This window comes from Phyllostomus hastatus, unplaced genomic scaffold (genome assembly GCF_019186645.2).
Source record: "Phyllostomus hastatus isolate PE091 unplaced genomic scaffold, TTU_PhHast_1.1 phas_contig_34, whole genome shotgun sequence".
NCBI lineage: Eukaryota > Metazoa > Chordata > Mammalia > Chiroptera > Phyllostomidae > Phyllostomus > Phyllostomus hastatus.
Genome location: NW_025333857.1, coordinates 47229203 through 47250858, shown reverse-complemented (window position 1 = coordinate 47250858; position 21656 = coordinate 47229203). Strand labels below are relative to the sequence as shown.

At 35.9% G+C, this 21656-nt stretch overlaps 1 protein-coding gene across 6 annotated transcripts in view; it reads left to right on the top strand.

Annotated features, from left to right (window-relative positions):
- RNF38 (ring finger protein 38) overlaps window positions 1-21656 on the top strand; it is a 120474-nt gene that overhangs the window by 74118 nt on the left and 24700 nt on the right. For 2 of the 6 annotated variants that reach the window (XM_045840302.1, XM_045840307.1), the window contains 3 exons: window positions 3318-3365; window positions 11799-11992; window positions 18605-18818. In XM_045840302.1, the coding sequence (XP_045696258.1) occupies window positions 3318-3365; window positions 11799-11992; window positions 18605-18818 (456 nt within the window). Of the gene's footprint in view, window positions 1-3317; window positions 3468-11798; window positions 11993-18604; window positions 18819-21656 lie in introns of all 6 variants that reach the window. The other 4 variants (XM_045840303.1, XM_045840304.1, XM_045840305.1 and 1 more) reach the window with 3 other exon arrangements.

Sequence of the window (21656 nt, the reverse complement as noted above, 5' to 3'; positions counted from 1 at the left end):
GCAGTAGTAGAAATTTATGTCAGAAACAATTTAAAAGGAAACAAATATATTTTAAAATAGTTAATAAAGCTTTAACTAGGCCTTGTAGAAGAGTTGTTAGTTACTAATCCAACTACATTATAAAGAAGAATGTTACTTTCAAAATTCTTAAAACTACAAGGTGATTTATTTAGTGGGCTCAGTGTGAACCTTAGAGGCAATAGGCTTGGCTTTAAATTATGGCTCTAGTACTTGAGATGTATGGCTGTAAGTCAGTCAACCCTGACTTGCAGTATGTAAAGATCTGAAAGCCCAGTTCAGTTCATGGCACGAAGTTAGCTATTAGAAGATTGAGATTTTAAAAAGCTGCTATATTGCTATAAGGTGTCTTCATTTACTTTTCATCAAATTAATATGCTAAAATTCTGGAGAAGAAAGTTTCCTTTGAAGGTGGTACAACAGTTTTTAATATACACACATATAATGTGTTAGTTTTTTATTGTGTTAAAATTACCACAGTTTGAGTAGCTTCTCACACAGATCTGTTATCTCACAGTTCCCATGGATCAGGAGTCCTGGTACGGGTTAGCTGTAGGGCTGTCTGTTCACAATCTTACCTGACAGGGGCAAAGGGTCGCTGTGATTTCATCGGAGACTTGCTGTCCTTTTTCCCACATTCACTGGTTGTTGGTATAATGTGATGCTTGTGATGGTAGGACTGAGGATCCCCCATTTCTTAGCTGTCTCGTGATCACTCTCAGCTCCTAGAGTGCCACCAGGTCTCTCCCACATGGCCCCCTTAATGTGCCTTCTCACAACATGGCAGTGTGGTTTGCAGGTTTGTTGGAGAATCTCTTTGGGAAGGGCTCTGTTCCTCTTAAGAGCTTTATTTATTAAGTCATTCCTATCCAGGATAATCTCCCCTTTGTAATTAACTCAAACCAACTTGGAATTTTAATTACATCTGAAAATCCCTTCACAGAGGTGACGGGATTTCTATAATTTAGGTCATGTGATTAACCTACTCATGGGAATAAAATTTACTGTATTTATAGTCCTACTCATACATATTACACAGATACTATACCAGAGGTGGGAATCTTGGAGGCCATCTTAGAATCTACACACACACACACACACACACACACACACACACACACACACAGTGATTGTGTATGATTTTATTTTTATCCAGTCGGGGAATCTGGTTTTGATCAAACCCATCTATCATTTTTGTCCCAGATCTGTATTAACTACAGGAATTGAATATAGCTTTTTTTTTCTCCATTGTATTGTTTGTCCTCCTTTTTTATAGTCAGATGGAGTTTCTGACCAAAGGAAATTGCAGGTAGGAGAGGAATATGTTTAAAAATTATTAACTACAGCCATAGAGGCCAGGATTTGCCAGTTTCCTAAGTTTTCAATGGAACAAAGAAGGAGAGGAAACCTTACCCTCTGGTTCTGTTTTCCCAGCCAGCAACACGTACGAGTAGTTTGTAAGAGTGCTATTCATACAGACTGCGTTAGGTATGATAGTTGAAGGCAGATGGCCTTATTAAAAAACTCTTCAAGGTACTTACTGTGCAGATTATAAGCTTACAAAGATTGCAAAAAGAATATGAAACCGACATAAACATCATTTTGAGGAGAGAATTGCTTAACTGGTTAAAAAAAAAAAAGGGAAATAAGCGCTCCTTAGATTGAGTTGAGCAGTCAGGAATGTGAAATACACTTTTTCCCTTTAAATTTTTTCTTACTCTTACCCTCAAATAAACCCAAGCCTCCTCCTACCTCTAGTCCAACTTTTTCTATACTATGTGCATTTCCAACATTACCCTGTAGTTGGCTGCTGGCATCATTCCCACCATGCCCCCCACCACCACCACACACATATACACAAATAAGCTTTTCGAGGGTGGGATTTATTTTGTCTTCCTTCATAATTCTGCTTATAGGAGGGAGTCAGTAAATATTCCTTGATTCCACAACTCATACTTCATAGTGGTAAGGGATATTAGCACATTCATGTTTCATGTTCAAAACATTTTGTATAGCATAACTAATGAATTCTAAAGTTAGTGCTCTCAAGTGTTTTGCTTTTACTCCTAGGAAGATCTTTGGAAATAGTTACATTCTTCCCAACAGGCATGGTTATCTGTTTACTAGGCTCATAGCAAACCAGGAACAAATTTATAAAGGAAGTTTATTGTAGCAGGATTATTAACATATAGCATGCCACTTCATGATCTGTTTCTGCCTCGCTACTACTTACTGACCAGCCATACTGAACATTTTGCAGTTTCCTGACCGTCTCTTGCCAGTTATCCCTCCATAGCATCTGGTACCTCCCATTATCATAGAAAGATGATACTCTATATTGTACAGTGATGTGCTTTTATTTTTTTGCATAGCACATTCTTCTTGAAGGTAGGAAACCATGACTGTGTGTGTGTGTGTGTGTGTGTGTGTGTGTGTGTGTGTGTGTGTGTTTAGTGCCTGTCACAGAATAAACACTTACGTAAGGGAATGAATGAGGCAGTGAAGCTCTAGAAACAAGATAGCCTCAGAGCACATGGTCTTCAGTGTAGGGACAGGCAGGTCCACAAACCCTCACCCCCAAAGGGTGCATCAGGTGATGCTCCTGATGTCTATGATTAAAAGTGGTACAGATTAAGTATATTAACATAAGAGTTTAAGGGGATTAATCTGCAACCAAGTCGTGCATTAAAACATACAGTCATCTACTTCAGGGCTTATGATCTGGTCTTATATTCCTTAGGAAAGTTGCTAGGTTTTACGTTGAATAGAGGGGGCCTCACCGTGGTCTTTTTCTTTTAAATGCCTATAATCTCTGTAGACGTTTTGCTACAAAGGTTCTGAAATTCCTCATCTTCCTTTGCACAGTCATTTGGAAGGTTAACTAAAAAATGAGAAAATATACTAATCTTAGTTCAGATAAATACCTACCTTCACTAAACCAGATATATAATTATTACCTCAGGTTTTCTTAGCATAAAGTCTTGTCTGTATCCCTTTAGATCTCAGAATTAGTACCGACAGAAAAGATATCAATAGAAATTATATGGGAAAAATAGGAAGGAGTTCGTGTTCTCTGAGCATTACTGTTTTGCCTTAAAAGTTTTTGTGAGAGATCCATTGCCAGAGGCAACCTTTGCCATCCTTACCTTTGTTTTGATGTTTAAGATTAATTTTTAATTTCTTTCCAGTCTCTGCTAAATCAAATACCTAGAAAATCCAGACTGTCCTTCATAGGCATGATTCTCCACATTGGTGCAGCTAGCCATGAACTATCCTTTTCTTCTCCCTCTTTTTCCCAGATAACTCCCGGGGCCAATTCAGCACCTCTACATGGCCATCCTAACAAGGTGATTTGTGAAAGGGTGAGACTTCAGAGCCTGTTCCCTCTCCTCCCAAGTGATAAGAACACTACCGTTCAAGAGGATGCTCACTTCAAAGCTTTCTTCCAGGTTCTTATATATTTACCCTTTCCCTACACAGGGCTGAAAGTCACATAACATTCTAGGTTGTTTCTAGGGAGACTTGAAACAAAATTCTCAATATCTTCCTTCTTCTTTTCTGTTATACATGGAAGTAAGTATTCTTCTTAGAGGACTTCTTTAATAAAGCTTTTTCAGCCTGCTTTTCTGAAGAATGTTTATCTTCTCTGGACCTGCTGTTTATTTTTTGACCACTTAATATTCTTGTTTCTGATCTTTTGGTCTGAATCATTTGTCCTAGTAGGCCAAGTTCTGTAGGAAAGTAGAAAACATTACAGATTATAGGAAATTGTATAGGACAGGAAAAGGGGAAGCATGTAAGATAGTTTTTAAAGCCATCACTATTTATTTGCTTAGTGCCTAGAGTTACATAGTAATGCATATTTCAGAGAGAAAACTTGTCTTTAATGACTTTTTATATCTGTGGGTAAAATGATTAAAATTTTTGTTACATATTAAATGAGATGTGAATGGATCAAAATATCATTGTTATTAACAGTTAAGATTACTAGGATATGCCCACATAAAGCATTACTAAACTTTTACTCCCTTAATCCATAGTTACCACAAAGGAAACTGAGTTACTGAATTGCTTCTTGGATGCTAGGGTTTTTCCCACCAATGTATTTGTGCATGGGTGTATAAACCTGAGGTAGAGAGAGTTGCCAATCAAGGGTGGAACTTTCAGATGGAGCTAGCTCACTTTCTTTTTGTGTGAGAGTGACAGGTTGTCGCTTGGGACTGGTTTTGAAAGAGGAATGCTTGTGACACATTAAATTGGAGATGTGGAATTTCTGAGGCTAGCTGTGTAGGTGATTCGGGATTCTTCCATCTGATAGTCCTTGGAATTTGTGCCTGGGTCTCTGTTTTGCATGTATTATTTCCTTTTGTTTTTAACCCTCAAACTAATCTTGGTGGTTTTCTAGATGAAGAAGTAGGCTGGGAAGAGCACACTGAGATGCCCAATTACATGTCTAGTTGTTGGCAGAGCAGAGATTCAGATCCAGCTCTTGCTGTTTTTTTCTTATATCTGCCCACTTACTGCCCTGTCCTTTAGATATCAGTATTTCTTTAAACACAGTGCAGTACATGTTGATACAGTTATCTGTATTGAATTAAATGCCATTTTTGATGTAGCATTACCCAGTAATACCTTGATATTTAGTAGTACACCAATATGATATAGCTAAGGAAAAATTGACTTAGTACCTTCACTACTGCCAGTAAACAGTTATTTGGTGTTTTCTGTGTTCTTTATAGTTTGAGTCTTCAGGTTTTAACTCAACATTAACTTTAAATTCAGAGAACTGTCAAATGCAATAGATTTTAAACCCATGTTTTGAAAAGAAAACAAAGGATTTTTTAATTTCGGTTTGCCAAAAGGTAAAAGCTACTAAGTTTTTATTTATAGTCCTAATTTAACTTACATCTTACTTTTCTCTAACTTCAAAACAAAGGCTCTCAGTGTCCCTGGCCCCCAAAAGAAACTGGAGGTTTTCTTTGCCCATGTACTGCCCTCCTGCTGTTCTGCGTGAAGCAAAGTGGTAAATCCTTTTCCCATCCCCTTTGAAATACTATGAGATAACCTTCAACTAATTGATACCAAAATTAGGTGTGATTTCTTAGTTCTGATTATGCTTCTCATCCTTATGAAACTTAGTTGCCACATTAAAAAGAGAACCTACCCAGCCATGTCCTATCCTCAGAAACTTATTTTCTTAATATATTCATGTTTTCTTATACTTGGCTCCTCCCCACCCCCACCCCCCAGTTCCTTCTCTCCCAACTCTTTCTACTTTTCTTTTCCTTTGGAATAATACTTCCATGTTAATAGACTCAACTTCCTCTTCCATTTTTTTCTTGAAGCACCTTTCTACTTCCTTATGGTAGCTGAAACAGGTATCTTCCCTGAGGACATTTTCCCTGCAGTCTTCTCTAGGAAAAAAAGAAATTACTGATTTTTCCACTCCAAGCATGGCATTTTGTATGTGGCTGTCGTTCATCTTAGCTGTTTATCAGTTCTGTCACTGTCCTTGTTTATTGAAGACTTTTGTATTTAGCTTTTTTATTTGTTTATATTGTATTATTTCTAGTCAGTATCTTCCCAATTTTGCATGCTTTTCTAATTTTTAAAATTATGGAATATTTCATATATACAAACTATAAAGTATAATGCAGATACATGTCTAATTTCTGGGGGAGAAAAAAAAACATCATTCAGCTTGGAACTCAACTGTTATTTTTGAAGCCTCCATGTGGCCTTCCATATTGCGTCTACCTGCTGTTCCACACCTGTACTCGGGAAACCTCTGCTGAATTTTGTGTTTAGAATCCCTTGCTTTTCTGTGTGGCGTTACCACATACAGTATCCCTCAATACTATATTGTTTAGATTCTGAACTTAATATAAATGGTATTTTTGTATTTTTGTCATTTGAGATTCATGTATACCGATGCATGGCCGTGTAGTTGAATCAGTTTCCTTCTTTTAGTATTCCATTTATTATGTGACCATGCTGTAGTTTGTCCACTTTCACTTTGATGGACATTTGGGTAGTTTCCAGTTTTTTGCCATTACTACTAGCAATGCTGCCATGAATATGCTTGTATGTTTCCTGATGTTCATTTAGTTGGTATTTTAATGTTTCTATAAAAGAAACATTATATTTACTTTGTATTTATTGCTCAGAGTTTTCTTACAAAAGTGGTGCATTTGCATTGCTGTAAAAATAAGCCATATTTAAAATTAGAATTGAAGTGCCACCTATAATTTTTTTTTAAAATTTAAAATTGAGGTATAATTGACGTACAGTAAAATACACCCTTATAGTGTGAGGTCTGTGGGTTAGAACAAATACAAACAGATTGTGGAACCACTAGTCAAGATGTGGAACATTTCATCATCCCCAAAAGTTCCCTCTTGTTTCTTTGCTCTGAACCACTTACAGTTTTAAAAATTAGCAGTTTCTGTACTACCATTCAAGTTAGTGATTGTGATATAGATAGTATGCTTGCATGAACTAGTCAGCTATATTGTGGGAAACTTGAACTTGATGTCTGGCACAGTCCTTGATTTCAGGTGTGTGTGTATTTTATTGACAGCTATGTGATAACTTTATTATAAATTTTCTAAAGTTATTTGGTGATTGGAATTTTGATGATTTGAAAGAGAAGACTAATTATTGTCTTAAAATATGTGTAAAATAACGTGTTGTCCAGCAAATTTACAGACTTAATAAAAATTCCAGCCAAAATATTATAATTTTTAATTTTAGAACTTTATAGCATTATCCTTAAATTCATGAAATTATCAAAGAAAAGACGGGGGAAACTTTTTGGAAAATAATTTAAGGAGATCTGTGCCATATAGATACTAAATCATATAAACAAATAGCTTCATGTTGGTGAAATTTTAACTTATTAAATGCAGTGGAAGCTTTTCAGCCCTTATTTTTCATGACACCTCAGTTGAATCTTTGAAGCTCCATTCAGCTGGCATCCACCACCACATTGCAGTCTTCCTTTCATTAACTAACAGCATAAGATGTTGGAATTTTTCAAAGTTCAGTATTGGGCATCTGTCACTATATAAACTGTTTTGGGCACCTTTCTCCCTGCTTGTCCATGCCTGCAGCTTCATTAACCTACCAACTATATACCAAAAACTCCTAAATTTATGTTTCTAGTCAATGAGCTTTAGCTGTTGGCAGAATAACTCCACATACTTACCTCAGAGGAATCCCTTGATTTCGGGTTGTTCTTAGTATCTTTTCTGTTTTCATTGGTTTGTGTTTGTGCTTCACATTTTTTATTTTATTGATCTATGTTTACAGCTTAAAATTATAGTTACAGATTCATGATGCATAAAATCTAGTGCTTTGGTGGAACTACATGTAGTTATTGAACCTTGAACAGCATGTCTGTTAGGGGTACCTAACAGCACAGTCAAAAATCCTTATGTAACTTTTGGCTCCCACAAAACTTAAGTTGTCCCTCAGTATCGACAGGGAGTTGGTTCTGACCCCCCCCCCCATATACACACAGATACCAAAATCCGCAGATGTTAATGGCTCCTGTATAAAATGGCATAGATCAGTGCACACAGTCTGTCCTTTGCATCCATGCACTACCGACTATGGAGCAAAAGCAGTACAGGTATATGTTAAAAAAGAAAAGCCTATAGTAGCCCTGGCTGTTGTGTCTCAGTTGGAGAGCCATCCTGTGACCAAGAGGTTTGCTTCCACGTCAGGGTACATACCTGGGTTGTGGGTTTGACCCCTGGTCCAGGTACGTACTGGAGGCAGCCAGTCGATGCTTCTCTCTCGAGTGATGTTTCTCTCTCTCCCTTCCTCTCTCTCTCTAGAAGCTAGGGGAAAAAAATGTCCTTGGGTGAGGATGAAAAAAAACAAAAAGCCTAGTATAAGTACACTCAGACAGTTTATGCCTGTATTGTTCAAGGGTCAACTGCTTTTTCGTCCGCAGCTGGGAATTTGTGTATGTGGAGAGCCTGAGGAAGTTATAGTAGCCTTTTGACTGCAGTGGATCAGTGCCCCTTTCCCCCCCTTCAAGGGTAAGCTGTATATATACACACACATGTTTAATTATTTTTTCCCTAGCATTTAATGATTTCTGATTAGCTTTTTTTTCCTCAAGTAAAAGAAAGAGCTCACTCACTCACATTACAAAATCAATCAAGTAAATTCCTCTGAACCAAATGTGAGAAGCAACTTTGAATCTGGCAAGGTATTTGTTTTTGCCCTCACTAGATTGATAGTTTCGTTGGAGTATAAAACTCTGGGTTCAACATTATTTTCCTTCAGAGCAGTTTTAGCTTCTTTTGTCTTCTGTGGGAAGTTTAATGCTAATCTAATTCTCATTTCTTTGTAGGCTACTCTCTTCCCTTTGTTGGAAACTGAGGACTGTTTTTTGGAGTTCCCTTAGGGTGCTAAAATTGATGTAGAATGTGATGAAACCATGTTGTATATACTAAAGCTAACTTTTTGATACTTTCTTGTCCTTAGGTATCCATTGTGGTTTCCTATTACTTTGAGGAAAAAAAGAAAGACTTATTACTATAGTACTGATGAAGACCTCATTTCTCTTCACCTAATGTCTCTTTATTCACTAATGTAAACCTTTAACAACAGCACAAATAGAGATTGGGAGCTTTCTGGGTCATCTCTACTCTTAAAAGCAGTGCATTTGTTGTAAAATAAGTGTTTTTTCAGGTCATTTTTGTGGATTTATAGCATTTCATCCTACATTTTAGTACTGAAATTTTAGAAGTGTTTGTTCTATGTCTGTGAAGTATGTCATTGGTATTTCAATAGGGATCGCATTGAATCTATACATTGCTTTGGGTAGTATGGAAATTTTAATGACATTAATTCTCCTAATCCATGAACACAGTGTATGCTTCCATTTATTTGTGTCTTTCTTAATTTCTTTCTTCAGCGTTCTATAATTTTCTGAGTACAGGTCTTTTACATACTTGGTTAGGTTTATTCCTCAGTACTTTATTTTTCTTGCTGCTATAGCAAACGAATTTTCCCCCCTAATTTCTGTTTCTTGATATTTCATTGTTGGTTTACAAAAAATGCCTTTGAACTTGAAAACACAATAAAAAAATGCCTTTGATTTCTGAATATTGACTTTGTATCCAGCCATTTTGCCAAATTCACTTAACTAGGTTAAGTAGTTTTTTGGTAGAGTCTGTAGGGTTTTCTATGTATAGTATGTCATCTGCAAACAATGACAGTTTTACTTCCTCTTTTCCAATTAAGATCCCTTTTATTTTTTTTCTTGTCTGATTGCTGTGACTAGAACTTCAATACCATGTTGAATAGAGGTGGTGAAAGCAGACACCCTTGTCTTGTTCCTGATCTTAAGGGGAAAGCTTTTAGCTTTTGCCCATTGGGTATGCCATTGACTGTAGATTTCTCATGTATGGCCTTTATTATGTTGAGGTATGCTCCTTCTGCTCCTACTTTGCCAAATGCTTTTAATCATAAATGGGTGCTGTACCTTATCAAATGCTTTTTCAGCATCTGTTGATATGATTGTGTGATTTTAGTCTTTCCGTTTGTTTATGTGATGTATTACATTTATTGATTTGCGAATATTGTACCATCCATGCATCCCTGAGGTGAATCCCATTTGATCATGGTGTATGATCTTTTCAATGTATTGTATTGCCAGATGCTGTTTGCCAATATTTTGTTGAGTATTTTAGCATCTATGTTCATCAGTGATGTTGGCCTGTGATTTTCTTTTCTTTCTTGTGTCTTTACCTGGTTTTCGGACTAGGATGATGAAAAGTTAAAATTCAAAGTTGCAGATCTTAGCTTTCATTAAGCTTTGTAGTATAGTACATGCAAAAGAAAGCTAATTATTATGACTGGTTATTAGTCTTTTGTACTTTTAAAGTCATGTTAGTGAAATCTGTTTTAGTGACTGGGGATCACTTATTTCTAGTGCTTTGTGTAGTTTATAGGTTTGCCAAATATTGGTCATTCTGCCATTTTGTTTTAATCAAACTAAATTCCAATGGTTATTTTTTATTTATTAAGATTATCAGAACATAACACATTTTCTTACTAAAATCAAGGGGTAAAAACAAGTATACTTTTTAAAACTTTTTTTTAAACTAAAATATTTATTGATTTTAGAGAAAGAGAGCGAAACATCAATTTGTCTTTCCGCTTATTTGTGCATTCATGTGTTGCTTCTTATATGTGTCCTGGCCAGGGATGGAACTGGAACCTTGATGTATGGGGATGGCGCTCTAACCAACTGAGCTACCCAGCCAGGGCAAAACAAATACACTTTTAATGGCACTGTCAAATCTAGGAAGAAAACATTAGTGCGGTGAAAAGTTACAAAAGCTTTTATATATGATTCTGAAAATTTTATTTTAGTTACGACAAATTGAAATATTCTTAAATATAGAAGAAAAATTATTTGGGTTTTGGAATACCTGTTACAATAATTTGGAATAATCAAATACAACTATTTAGCAGTTTGCTCCTTTACTATCAGTTTAACTGGTTGTTCTGTGTTATGTTATCTCTTAAAATCTAATGTAGTATGTAGCACCATGTGTACCTGTGCTGGCAGCAGGTACCAGTTATGATCAAAAGTGCTGTAATGCCCACATAATTAGAACTCACTGGGAGTAGATTAGAGCTGGGAGATGTTCTCTTAGGAAACACATAGTCCTCATCGGACTTTGAGTTTATTTGTAATTGAGACAGTTTTGGTGAGGCTCAATTGGGAAATGAGTTGTATGTGGACTCCTGAAGAGTTAATAATTCAATTAAGTGATTCATACCAATTTTATAGTTAGTAAACAATGCTTTGACACTTGAAAACTTGAGACTGTACCAGCATGTAACATATGTGAATTTTTAATTATCCATTATTCCCATGATCTACCTGAAACTTGGTATCTTTCTCAAAATGCTGTGACATTCTGGTTAATAAGTGATAATCCAGATGAGTAATTTTCAACCTTTTTAATTTCATGGCACACGTAAACTAATTACTAAAATTCTGCAGCACACAAAAAATATTTCTTGCCAGTATGAAAAAAAAAAGTGTAATACTGATTCAGTCACACGAACAGCTATTGTTGCGTTGGCCGTTGTGAAGAGGTCAGTGCCCCTGACTAACTAGTCAGGCATTGCATGTTTTCAAAATTTTAGCACACCAATGTGCCCCTTGCAGCACAGTGATTGAAAATCACTGATTTGGATCAGTTGACTATTTCTTTTTATCTGTTTTATGTAAATCTTATTCCAAGTAACTTTTATTAAATAACAGAACATCCTTAAACAACAGAACTAAGGATGCGGAAGAGTGGTTTAGAATCAAATCAAGGGCCTACTTACATTATATAGCCCCTCCTAAGTTGATCTCTCAGCTAAGAGTTGATTCCTAAAAGAGTAACCATTGGCTGATGGGAGGACATAGTAGAATTTTTCAGTTGAATGGGGATTTAAAAGAGATAGTTGACCACCGTACAATTACTAATTGCTCTATTGTGTACCTTGTGTATTGTTATCTGGTGGATTTTAGGATGATTTTTAAGAAACAGAGTTTACTTTTCATTTAATATTTACTATGCATCTCCCTTTCTCCTCTGCCCCCACATCTTTTTCTTTAAAGGTATTTAATTTGGGTTAATAGCATATTTTCCCTCCTTTACACTTCAGAATAAATATATTTAAACACCATGCGTGAACAGTAATGTGAAATCCTTAAAATACCTTACTCAGTTGATTAATTTTTGTTGCATTGGCAGAGTGAAGATAGTCCAAGTCCCAAGAGACAGCGCCTCTCTCATTCAGTCTTTGATTATACGTCAGCATCACCAGCTCCCTCCCCACCAATGCGACCATGGGAGATGACATCAAATAGGCAGCCCCCTTCAGTTCGACCAAGTCAACATCACTTCTCAGGGGAACGATGCAACACACCTGCACGCAACAGAAGGAGGTTAGTTGATTATAGTTTATTTCTTAAATCTTAAAAAGATTCGTGTCTTTTATCTTAGGCATTTTATAAACACATCAACACATATGTATGTGTACACTCACACACACACACACACACACACACACACACAATGATATTAAAGGTTTAGATCCTGACAGTTCATTTAGCTTGTGATTAACAGATGAAGAAGTTCATAGAGGCGAAAGTGATTTACCATAAAATCAATCCATACCATTATATATGAATTCAACTACCTTACGGATTAAGACTTTTTGCAGGCCAGCCTGCAGTCCTGATTGTGGAAAAATGCATTTTATCATTCACAACAGTTAAGGGAATAAGGAGATCCTAGTAATGACAAAGCTCTTCTTCACTCTATTCCTATTTCTTTTGTACCTTCTAAGGCATTTGGGAGCATAATTAGGTAATCTTATAAAAGTGTGCAGTCTGGTATGAAGAGTGATTGAGATTTGGTTTAACTCTCTCAGTCTTCTCTTTCATGGGACTTGGCATTTGCTTTCCCTTTTTAGGAGAATATATTTCTTCCTGAGCTGCTTCCTCTTTTTTTAAAGATTTTATTTACTTATTTTTAGAGAGAGGGTAAGAGAGAAAGAGAGGAAGAGAAACATCAGCGTGTGGTTGCCTCTCACATACCCCTCCCTCCCCAGAGACCTGGCCTGCAACCCAGGCATGTGCCCTGACTGGCAGTTGAACTGGAGACCCTTTGATTTGTAGGCTGGTGCTCAATCCACTGAGCCACACCAACCAGGGCCGGAGCTGCTTCCTCTTTGGTTGCTGTGAGAGGTCATACATTTCTTCTTCCAGGGGAATAGTGCATCTTTAGGATGAGATAATTGTTTGCATGTCCAGGTTGTTGATAATCTAAGAAATATTGTTAATCCTGAAATACGACTTATGAGTAGAATATTTGTGTCTCCTCAAAATCCATACATTGAAGCCCTAACCCCCAGTATGGGTGTATTTGGAGATGGAGCTTCTAAGGCAGTAAAGTTTAGTGAAGTAAGTATGGGGCCTTGATCCAAGAAGATCGGTGTTCTTACAGGAAGAGACAGCATGTGAGGACACAGTGAGAAAGTAGCCACTGTCAAGAAGAGAGCTCTTGCCAGAAACTAACCATGCTGGCACCTTGATCTTGGACCTAAAAGCCTTCAGAACGATGAAAAAGTAAATTTCTGTTGTTCATACCTCACACTCTGTGGTATTTTGTTAGGACAGCCCTAGGAAACTTAACACTGAAGGGGCCTTAAAACCACCATTATTTGTTTCAGATGAGACAGAATAAACCTGTTTCTGAGCTATATTCTGTTGAAACACTAAGACTTTTACATTACCTGGTGCATTATTACCTGATTATGTGGAAATATTTAAGCAAATAATGTTATGTCAACCAAGTAAAATATTTTATAGCTGTTAAATAAGTGTAAGGAAATATGGTTGGTTGTTTCAAGATTACAGCCTGAGCACCTACTGTAGTCTTTCCTATTTTATGCTGAAATGTGTCATACATTCAAAAGAATTTGTGAAACAAGTATACACTTAAAATCATCACACACAAGTTACCCACTACCTAGGTTTTAACAGACTATTGGTACTGCCTCGAAAAACTCCCCTTCTTCCTTCCTAGAGAGCAAACCTTTTCCTCTGATTTGTCATCCTTCCCTTGTTAGATTTTTTAATACCTCTGTGTTCTAAAATAATATAACTTGGGGTTTTGCCTGTTTTATTTTCATTTAAATGTATTCTTTGACTTTTTTTACTAAACATTCAGGGTTTTTTTTTTTTTAATTTATTTTTTGTATTTTTTTCCATTACCTTTTATCCCCCTTATGCCCCTTTCCCTCCCACAATCACCTAACATTCTGTTTTTAATTTAGGTACCAGTAGTTCATTTATTTTTACTGTGATGTAATCTTTTGTTATCTTTTGTAATCTTATAGTATCAACATACTATAATGTATGTACTTATTTATTATAAAGAGTATTGTTAGGAACCTTCATATACACATGTCCTGGTGTATATGTGTAAATATTTCATTAGGATGGAAGCCTAGGAGTACAGTTGCTAGGCCATAGGAAATTTTGTGGACTAGAAAGGGAATGCAGAAGTGTCTGTTTCCACATGGTAGCAGTTAGCTGTGGGTTTTCAAATTGAAGAGAAACATCATGCTCTACATTCATGATAACACAAAGGAGGGATGGGGGGAGCACTTACCTAGAAAACTAGCTACTGGTAAGCCTGTATTCTATCTGGCAGTGTTTTACTCTCCCTACTCCAGTCTCCCTTTAATACTTCATTGTAGGCTAGCTGCAAGCTTAGCTGTCAGATTTTCTTCCAGAAGCAGGTTCTGCACACAGATGCAGTAGTCAGCAATAGTTAGAATAATTTCAAGTACAAAGATGAGCACACCAAAAGGAAATTACCACACATTTGAGGAAAACCCAGGATAATGAAAGAAGGTCACTAAAACAAAGAATTTGAAGAAACATGAAGAACTAGAATAAGTATAATGAGAGATATGCAAGAGAAGATTGATTATATCTGTAAAAATCAACTAAAAATAAAGTTAAAAATTCAGTAAGTGGGCAAAAAAAGTGTCTTCATTTCTGGAAGATCAAGTGGAGGAATCTTTCCAGAGTGTGGTGTAAAAGGGTAAAATGCAGGAAAGACAGTTTTTATGTATACACAGAGCCATCACTTTTAAAATATGTCTAGTATTTTCAGGGGGAGATGGTAAGAGGGGAGACTTTTTAAAAAAAATAATACAAAATCATCTTCAAGACTGCATGTTGAGCAAGATCGTGGTGAAATTTCAGAACATACATCAAGGATAAATAAACACTCAATATTTACTAACATCTCGAGAGAGTTCTACTAGCTGATTAATTATTTAAGTATAAAGCCACAGACAAGGAAGGAAAGAACTATTAAATACTGTGTTCTCTCCAGAAAACAAGAACAAATGCAAGAAGTGGGATTCAAGACAGTTGTTTAAAAATGAGAAAGAAATATGGGAAAGATCTTGAACATGAGATGGGGCAGAGGAGAAAGAAGTAAAAGTGTATTTTAATTATTTTCCCCTACTAATGCTGAGTAAATCTGGATGTTTTTACAAAAGTGGAAGGGTTATGTGTTTAAAATTTTAAGGGTAAATCAGAAGGGTAAAACTAGATTGTGTAACTTTCACACCATGAAACACCATATAGAGAAAACTCAATCCATCAAAAGGCAGGAGGGAACAGCTTTGTGCTATTTTCAAATGATACATGCAAAAAAAATGACAAAGTATCACCAGTGTAAAGTCAACTGAAAGACATATTTGTCTGTTTTTTATCATTATTTCTTATTTATAGATTTTCTAATAATTCTTCCTAAATGTTCTACCACAAAGGCACACTTAACGAAGATTTCATGAGAGGCAGTATAGGAAAGATAGGGACTTACCTGTCAACACAAGGACTTGGATCTTAATTTGTGTTTGGTTTGAGAGCTATTGAAATTATTTTTGAGGAGGAAAGAAAGAGCAGGTAACAACAGAATAAAACAACTTTAAAAAGGGCCCTAAAAGCTTGTGGTCGAGTGTTGTTTCAGGGGATGAGCATCGTAAGCATATATATTCGGTTGTAATCTTAAGATTTCATAACTTAACATCAAGACCTAAACTTGATGGTATTTCATAGTTTAATTGGCAACTTCTTCCCTCTTTTTAGTGATACATTAAACACTCCTTTAAAGTATTTTTACAGGTAGTGCTCTTCTAGGTGCTACAGGGGATGCTTGTTGCCAGGTTCATGAATTACTTATATTATTTACTTCAAAGCCAATTAGCTTCTCAGATAAATAAGTAAAATAAGACATTCGTATGGATATAAACCATGTCATGCGCAAATATGTGATAGTATGCATAAAATTTCTGTTTGGTTCTCTTAAAGAGATCAGAAACAGTGATATGACTCTCTGGTAGCAGTGAGCACACCTGTCTTCAAAATATCAGCCACTGTGTTGGGTTCCAAGACTCTTTGGAGAGCTGGTTAATTCCAGAACTGGTGTAGGGAGAATACAAGATAAAACCCCACAGCACATTGTGGTGCCACATACTAAGGAAGTGGTCAAAAGGATAGGACATAGTGAGAGCACACAGGAGCCAAATTAAAAGTGCTCTACTTGGACAAAGTTGAAATAATTTGAACAACAAAATAAAGTAATGGTGTATACCATAACCCAAAGAATAAAATAAATAGCCATGAGCACATACTGATTGTGAATAACCGAGTAAACAAATGTGAGAGAAGCAACACAGCTCTTTCTTACAGAATTCCAATTAATACATGTAGAAGAAATGAGGGCTATAGAAAATCACTATTAGAATATCATAATGATTGCTAATGATCCCTTCGTGGGTGCTAAAATGATTGGCAAACTTTCCATAGAAGCAGATTAGTAATTACAAACGGAAGAAGATTTTGTGGTAGAGGGTGTTGGCAGGTAGCAGGTTAGCCAAGTGGTCAGGATATATAAATGTCTCAGTGATGCACAGTGATATGCTGTGCTCCTTCTGTGATGCAATGAAAGGGCGTGTCACCATCTCTGTATCCTATTCAGTAATGCCCAACCTCAGGTACATCATGAGAAAACATCAGGCAGGCCCAGGTTAAGGGACATTCTGAAGAGTAAAGGTCATGAAAGCCAAGGAAAGACAGGGGAAATGTTGCAGATTGGAGAAATTAAGTTAAGGAGACATGATGACTATGAATAATGAGATCCTGCATTGAATTTCAAGACATTGAGGAGCCATTGGTGGAAAAGCTGGTAAAATTTCAATACATCTTGTTGAATTGATAGTGTGATACTGAGGTTTATTTTTAAATTTTGATAATTTTTCTATGCTAATGGAAGATATTAGTATGAAGGAAGGAAAGCTGGTTAAGGGCTTGGCAAAAACTATACTGACATTGTCCCAAAATAAAACATTTAAAAAGTGGGTTTAAGCCATGGCAGTGTGGCTCAGTTGGTTGGAGCGTTGTCCCATAAGGTGGCTGGTTGATTCCTGGTCAGGGCAAATGCCTAGGTTGTGGGTTCAATCCCCAGTCACGCACGGCACATGGGGGAGGCAACTGATCAACCTCTCTCTCTTTCTCTCCCCCTCCCTCCCTCCCCCCCAATACAATATGTGGTTTTTGAAGGAAAAATGCAAAAAGATATACTAAAAATAAAGATGGAAGAAGCAATTAGTAGAGCAAGAACCTGGGGGATGGTATCAAGAGTACTATTCAAGGAGTTAATGTCACAAAGGAGTGTTTCTTGTACCCTTTCAGGTTGAGCTGTTCAGAGTGAGAAGAAACAGAGGTGAAAAGTAGAGAGAAAGGGGACCTGGCCTCAGTAAAGATTGCTGAGGTGGCTGTGTGCAGCTGTGTCTAGAAGGGAGCTATTTAGCTTTTTTCACCAAAGTGGAGTACATTTTAATGAGGCCTGCTGCTTTTTCAAATTGCACTGGTGCTGAGCCATTGTAAAGAGCAGTAGAGGTGAATTGTGGAATTGTAGGAAAGTACAAAATGGAAGTTTACTCAAAATAACTTGTTAAATTTATGCTAAACTACATAGGTGATTAGTACATAGAGAATAAAAGTGGTTTCCTTCAATAACCAGATTCTAACTAAAAATTCTGTATATTGATGGAATATTTATGCCAGCAATGGCTTTCAATCATTTTCATTCTCAGCTTTTTCTCAGTTACTGTTATATTTGCAGTTGTCAACAAATGTTCTTTCTTTATTTCATTATTTTTCTACTCATTTTTTGAAATTGTCATTTTGGGCATATAGGAACTATGTCTTTATGTTTTAGCCAAATAGACAAACATAAAGGTCCTATTAATATATGTGGAATGAATACTGGCAAGATATATTAAATTTTGTTATGTTTATAAAATAAAGGGAGAAAAATAATAGGTTAAACTATATGAAATTGCTGATACTTGACTTTTTGGTGTATAAAGCAATTTCATACAGTTAAACCAGACAATGACAGTGGTTGGCTGTTGATTTCTGAATACTTTCAGAGCTGAGTACCAATTTGTTTTATTTAAAACTATATGTATATGCACACATTGTAATATATGTGTAATATAATATATAAAAAGCTGATATTTATTTACCAGAGGGGAAGGGAGTAGGATGAAGAGTAAAAAAAGGTAAGGAGAATAAGAGACACAAGTTTCTGGTTTCAAAATTGGTGAGTCACAGGGATATGACGTACATCAGCAGTGGGGGAACATAGTCACGGGCGTATTGTGATGGCCTCTTACATTGTCACATAGTCACTAGACTCAGTAATCACTTCTTTGGGTATGTAAATGTTGAATAACTGTTGTATACATGAAACTAAGATAAATAATATTGTGTATTAGCTATATTTTAATTTAAAAACTTAAATTTATAAGTTTTTGTAGCTGATGGAGAACTACAGCAATTACTTAATACTCACGCTGACCTTAGCATAAACTGCAGATGGATTGTAAAGAGAGACGATACAGAATCCTTATGTGTCACAACAGAAACATTGTAACAACCTTTATGACATTTGCTGTGTTACAGTCCTCCTGTCAGACGCCAGAGAGGAAGAAGGGATCGTCTGTCTCGACATAATTCTATTAGTCAAGATGAAAATTATCACCATCTCCCTTATGCACAGCAGCAAGCAATAGAGGAACCTCGAGCCTTCCACCCTCCGAATGTATCCCCCCGTCTGTTACACCCTGCTGCTCATCCACCCCAGCAGAATGCAGTAATGGTTGACATACACGATCAGGTATGGTAACAGAATGTGGAAGAAACACAGGTGTTCGAAGTTGGTGGCAATTTTTTGTTGTAAATTTCTTTTAATTTTACCTAAAAGGAAACAACTTTACCTAATATGAAACAAAAGTTCATTTTACATAAGGATTGAAATATAAATTCTATATAGCTTCCTTAGAATAAAGTTGAACGTTTTTAAAAATTAAGATCAAAGTTATGAAAACCTAAAAATAACTGTGTAATAGTTGGTTTCAAATTACTGATAGAGGATTAATAGGACATATTCAGCTGGTGGTTTGAATACATATCCTTATTTCCCTCTTCCACTTTCTTCTGAAGTGATTCAATAGGCAAGGCAGTTGGGTGCACCTTCATTTAAACTTTCCATAGGTCTTCAAGGAAATGACAGGTCAAGGCTTAATTTCTTCCAGGAACTGAGAAGAACCACCTGAGGAGAGGGCTTGCCAGCCTTCAGAGCCCGAGGGTGAAGACCAAATTGTATGGTTTTTCTTTCTGTGGGGTTTCTAAGGTCAAAAGAGACACAAATCTAGTATTATAAAGTTGCTGAATTTTAAGGACAAGGAAAACTCTTGCAAGTTTATAGACAAGAGAGATTACAAAGGAATCCTAATATTTCATCTACTGCACTGGATGATAAAAGCACTGAAAACACTGTATACTGACAACTGAAAGAAAATACCTCTCCCAGATGCCATTTTTCTGTCATGGTCTCCCCTTGTGTTCATGAAACACCTTTAAAAATTGATCACGTAATAAGTTGTAAAATGGAAAGATTTTCCAGACCGCATTTTTTTTCCAGATTTATTATCTTATTTATCTTTATTGTAATTTTTTGATTACCATTTCCCTCCCCCAGCAATCACCACACTGCTGTCCATAAGTCCTTTTTCTTTTTTGCTCTATCCCTCCACCCCGACCTCGACCAGATTCTTCAGGGTCAAAATCTGAAAAATTATAAATCGTAAGTTGAAAAAACTGATTTAAAAATAATGACACTGAATTATTTCAGGCAAGATTATAAGTAAAAGGAAAAATGTTCATAGCAAAATCAGTTGGATATCAGTTGGAAAGCGATTCTCTGAGAAAATTTCATAAACCATTCATTATTTATTTTAAAAATTGAAAATTTTAAATTTTGAGTAATTAGGGGAGAAAGTAGAGTAAACCAAAAGGAATTGAGGAGAATAACCAACCAAACAGGAAAAACAACCAAAATTAGTAATACAGAAATCTATTTTTAAGAGAAATAGTTCTAAGAAAACTCAGTCCTGGTGCTTTGAAAAATTGATAAGAATGGCACACTTCTTGTGAGGCTTGGTTAAGGAGAAAAGGACAAATGTAAAGAATAGGAATGACTAAAAGATACATATCTACACATGGAAACATTCAAAGAATTTGAAGGTCATTGTAATGTTTGCTGTGATGCATCAGGATTCTGTATTGTCTCTTTACAATCCATTAGCAGTTATGCTAAAGTAAGCTTGAATATTAAGTAATTGCTATAGTTCCCCATCAGCTATAAAAACTTACAAATTTGATTAGAATATGTTTTTTAATTATAGCACCTGTTTCATAAGAGATGTTGGGAGAATTAAGAGTTAATCTATTTTGAGCACTTCAACTAGGGTAAGGGGTAAGTGCTCAAGTATATTATTTCATTGTTAACTGTTATAATGAAATTCTGTGTATAACCCTAAGGGAACAAAAAGAAAAAGGACGTTCAAAAATTGACCCAAGATAATAGGAAAATTGGAATTACCGCAGAAGCATGAAAGCTAATTAGAGATTGCCATTAAAAAGACACAGTGACCAGGTGGCTTCACAGCTGTTTCTTCTAATCTTCAAGGAACTTTGATTTTAGTAATATTCAAATGATTCCAGGCTTTTTTTTTCTTAATGCAATTTTTGTAATGATTTTATGAAGCCAGTATAATTTTAATAGTAAAAGCAAATAAAGATGGTAATCCCCCCAAAAAACTAGGAAAATCTCTGGCATAGGAAGAATTTCTCACCAGATGTTAAAAAAAATACAGTCTAGCAATGTACCAAAAGAATAAAAACCCATGTCTAAATAAGATTTATTCCCAAGTAAGAGAAGGTAGTTTAATATGAAAGTATTCATATTACATCAAATAAAAGAAAAATCTTATCAAAATATTTTGAAAAGTCAGTTAAAATTTAATAAAAACTTGAATAAAATAGATCAAGGCAATTACTTAAATATAATAAGTAAACTAACAGCTGGTATTCTAATTGGTGAAAGACAAATCAGCTACAGAGGTGCTCTGTCCATTAATTTAATGTTATTTAGAAGCTCTACCAAATGTAATGTAATGTAGTAATGGATATAAAAAATTGAAAGAGCCCTAGCTGGTGTAGCTCAGTTGGTTGGAGTATTGTCCTGAAACCAAAAGGTTGTGGGTTCCATTTCCAGCCTGGACACATACATAGGTTGCAGGTTCCGTCCCCAGTCCAGGTACGTATAGGAGGTGATTGATTGATGCTGCTCTCTCTCATCAGTGTTTCTCTCTCCCCTCTTCCTCTCCCTCTCCTCCTAAAATCAATGAAAAATGTCCTTGGGTGAGGATTAAAGAAAAACTGAAAAGTAATCTTATCTTTTTCATCCTCACTATATAATTGTAAAAGAAAACACAGATTCTAGTTTGAAACTATTTGATATGGTGCCTAAATGCAAATTCAGTGTGCAGAAAGCAGAAACATGTTGATCAGCAGTCAACCTGATGAATAGATAAGTATGTTGTATCTGTACCATGGAGCATTACTCAGAAAAAAGAATGAAGTACTAATTCGTGCTGCACTGTGGATTAAT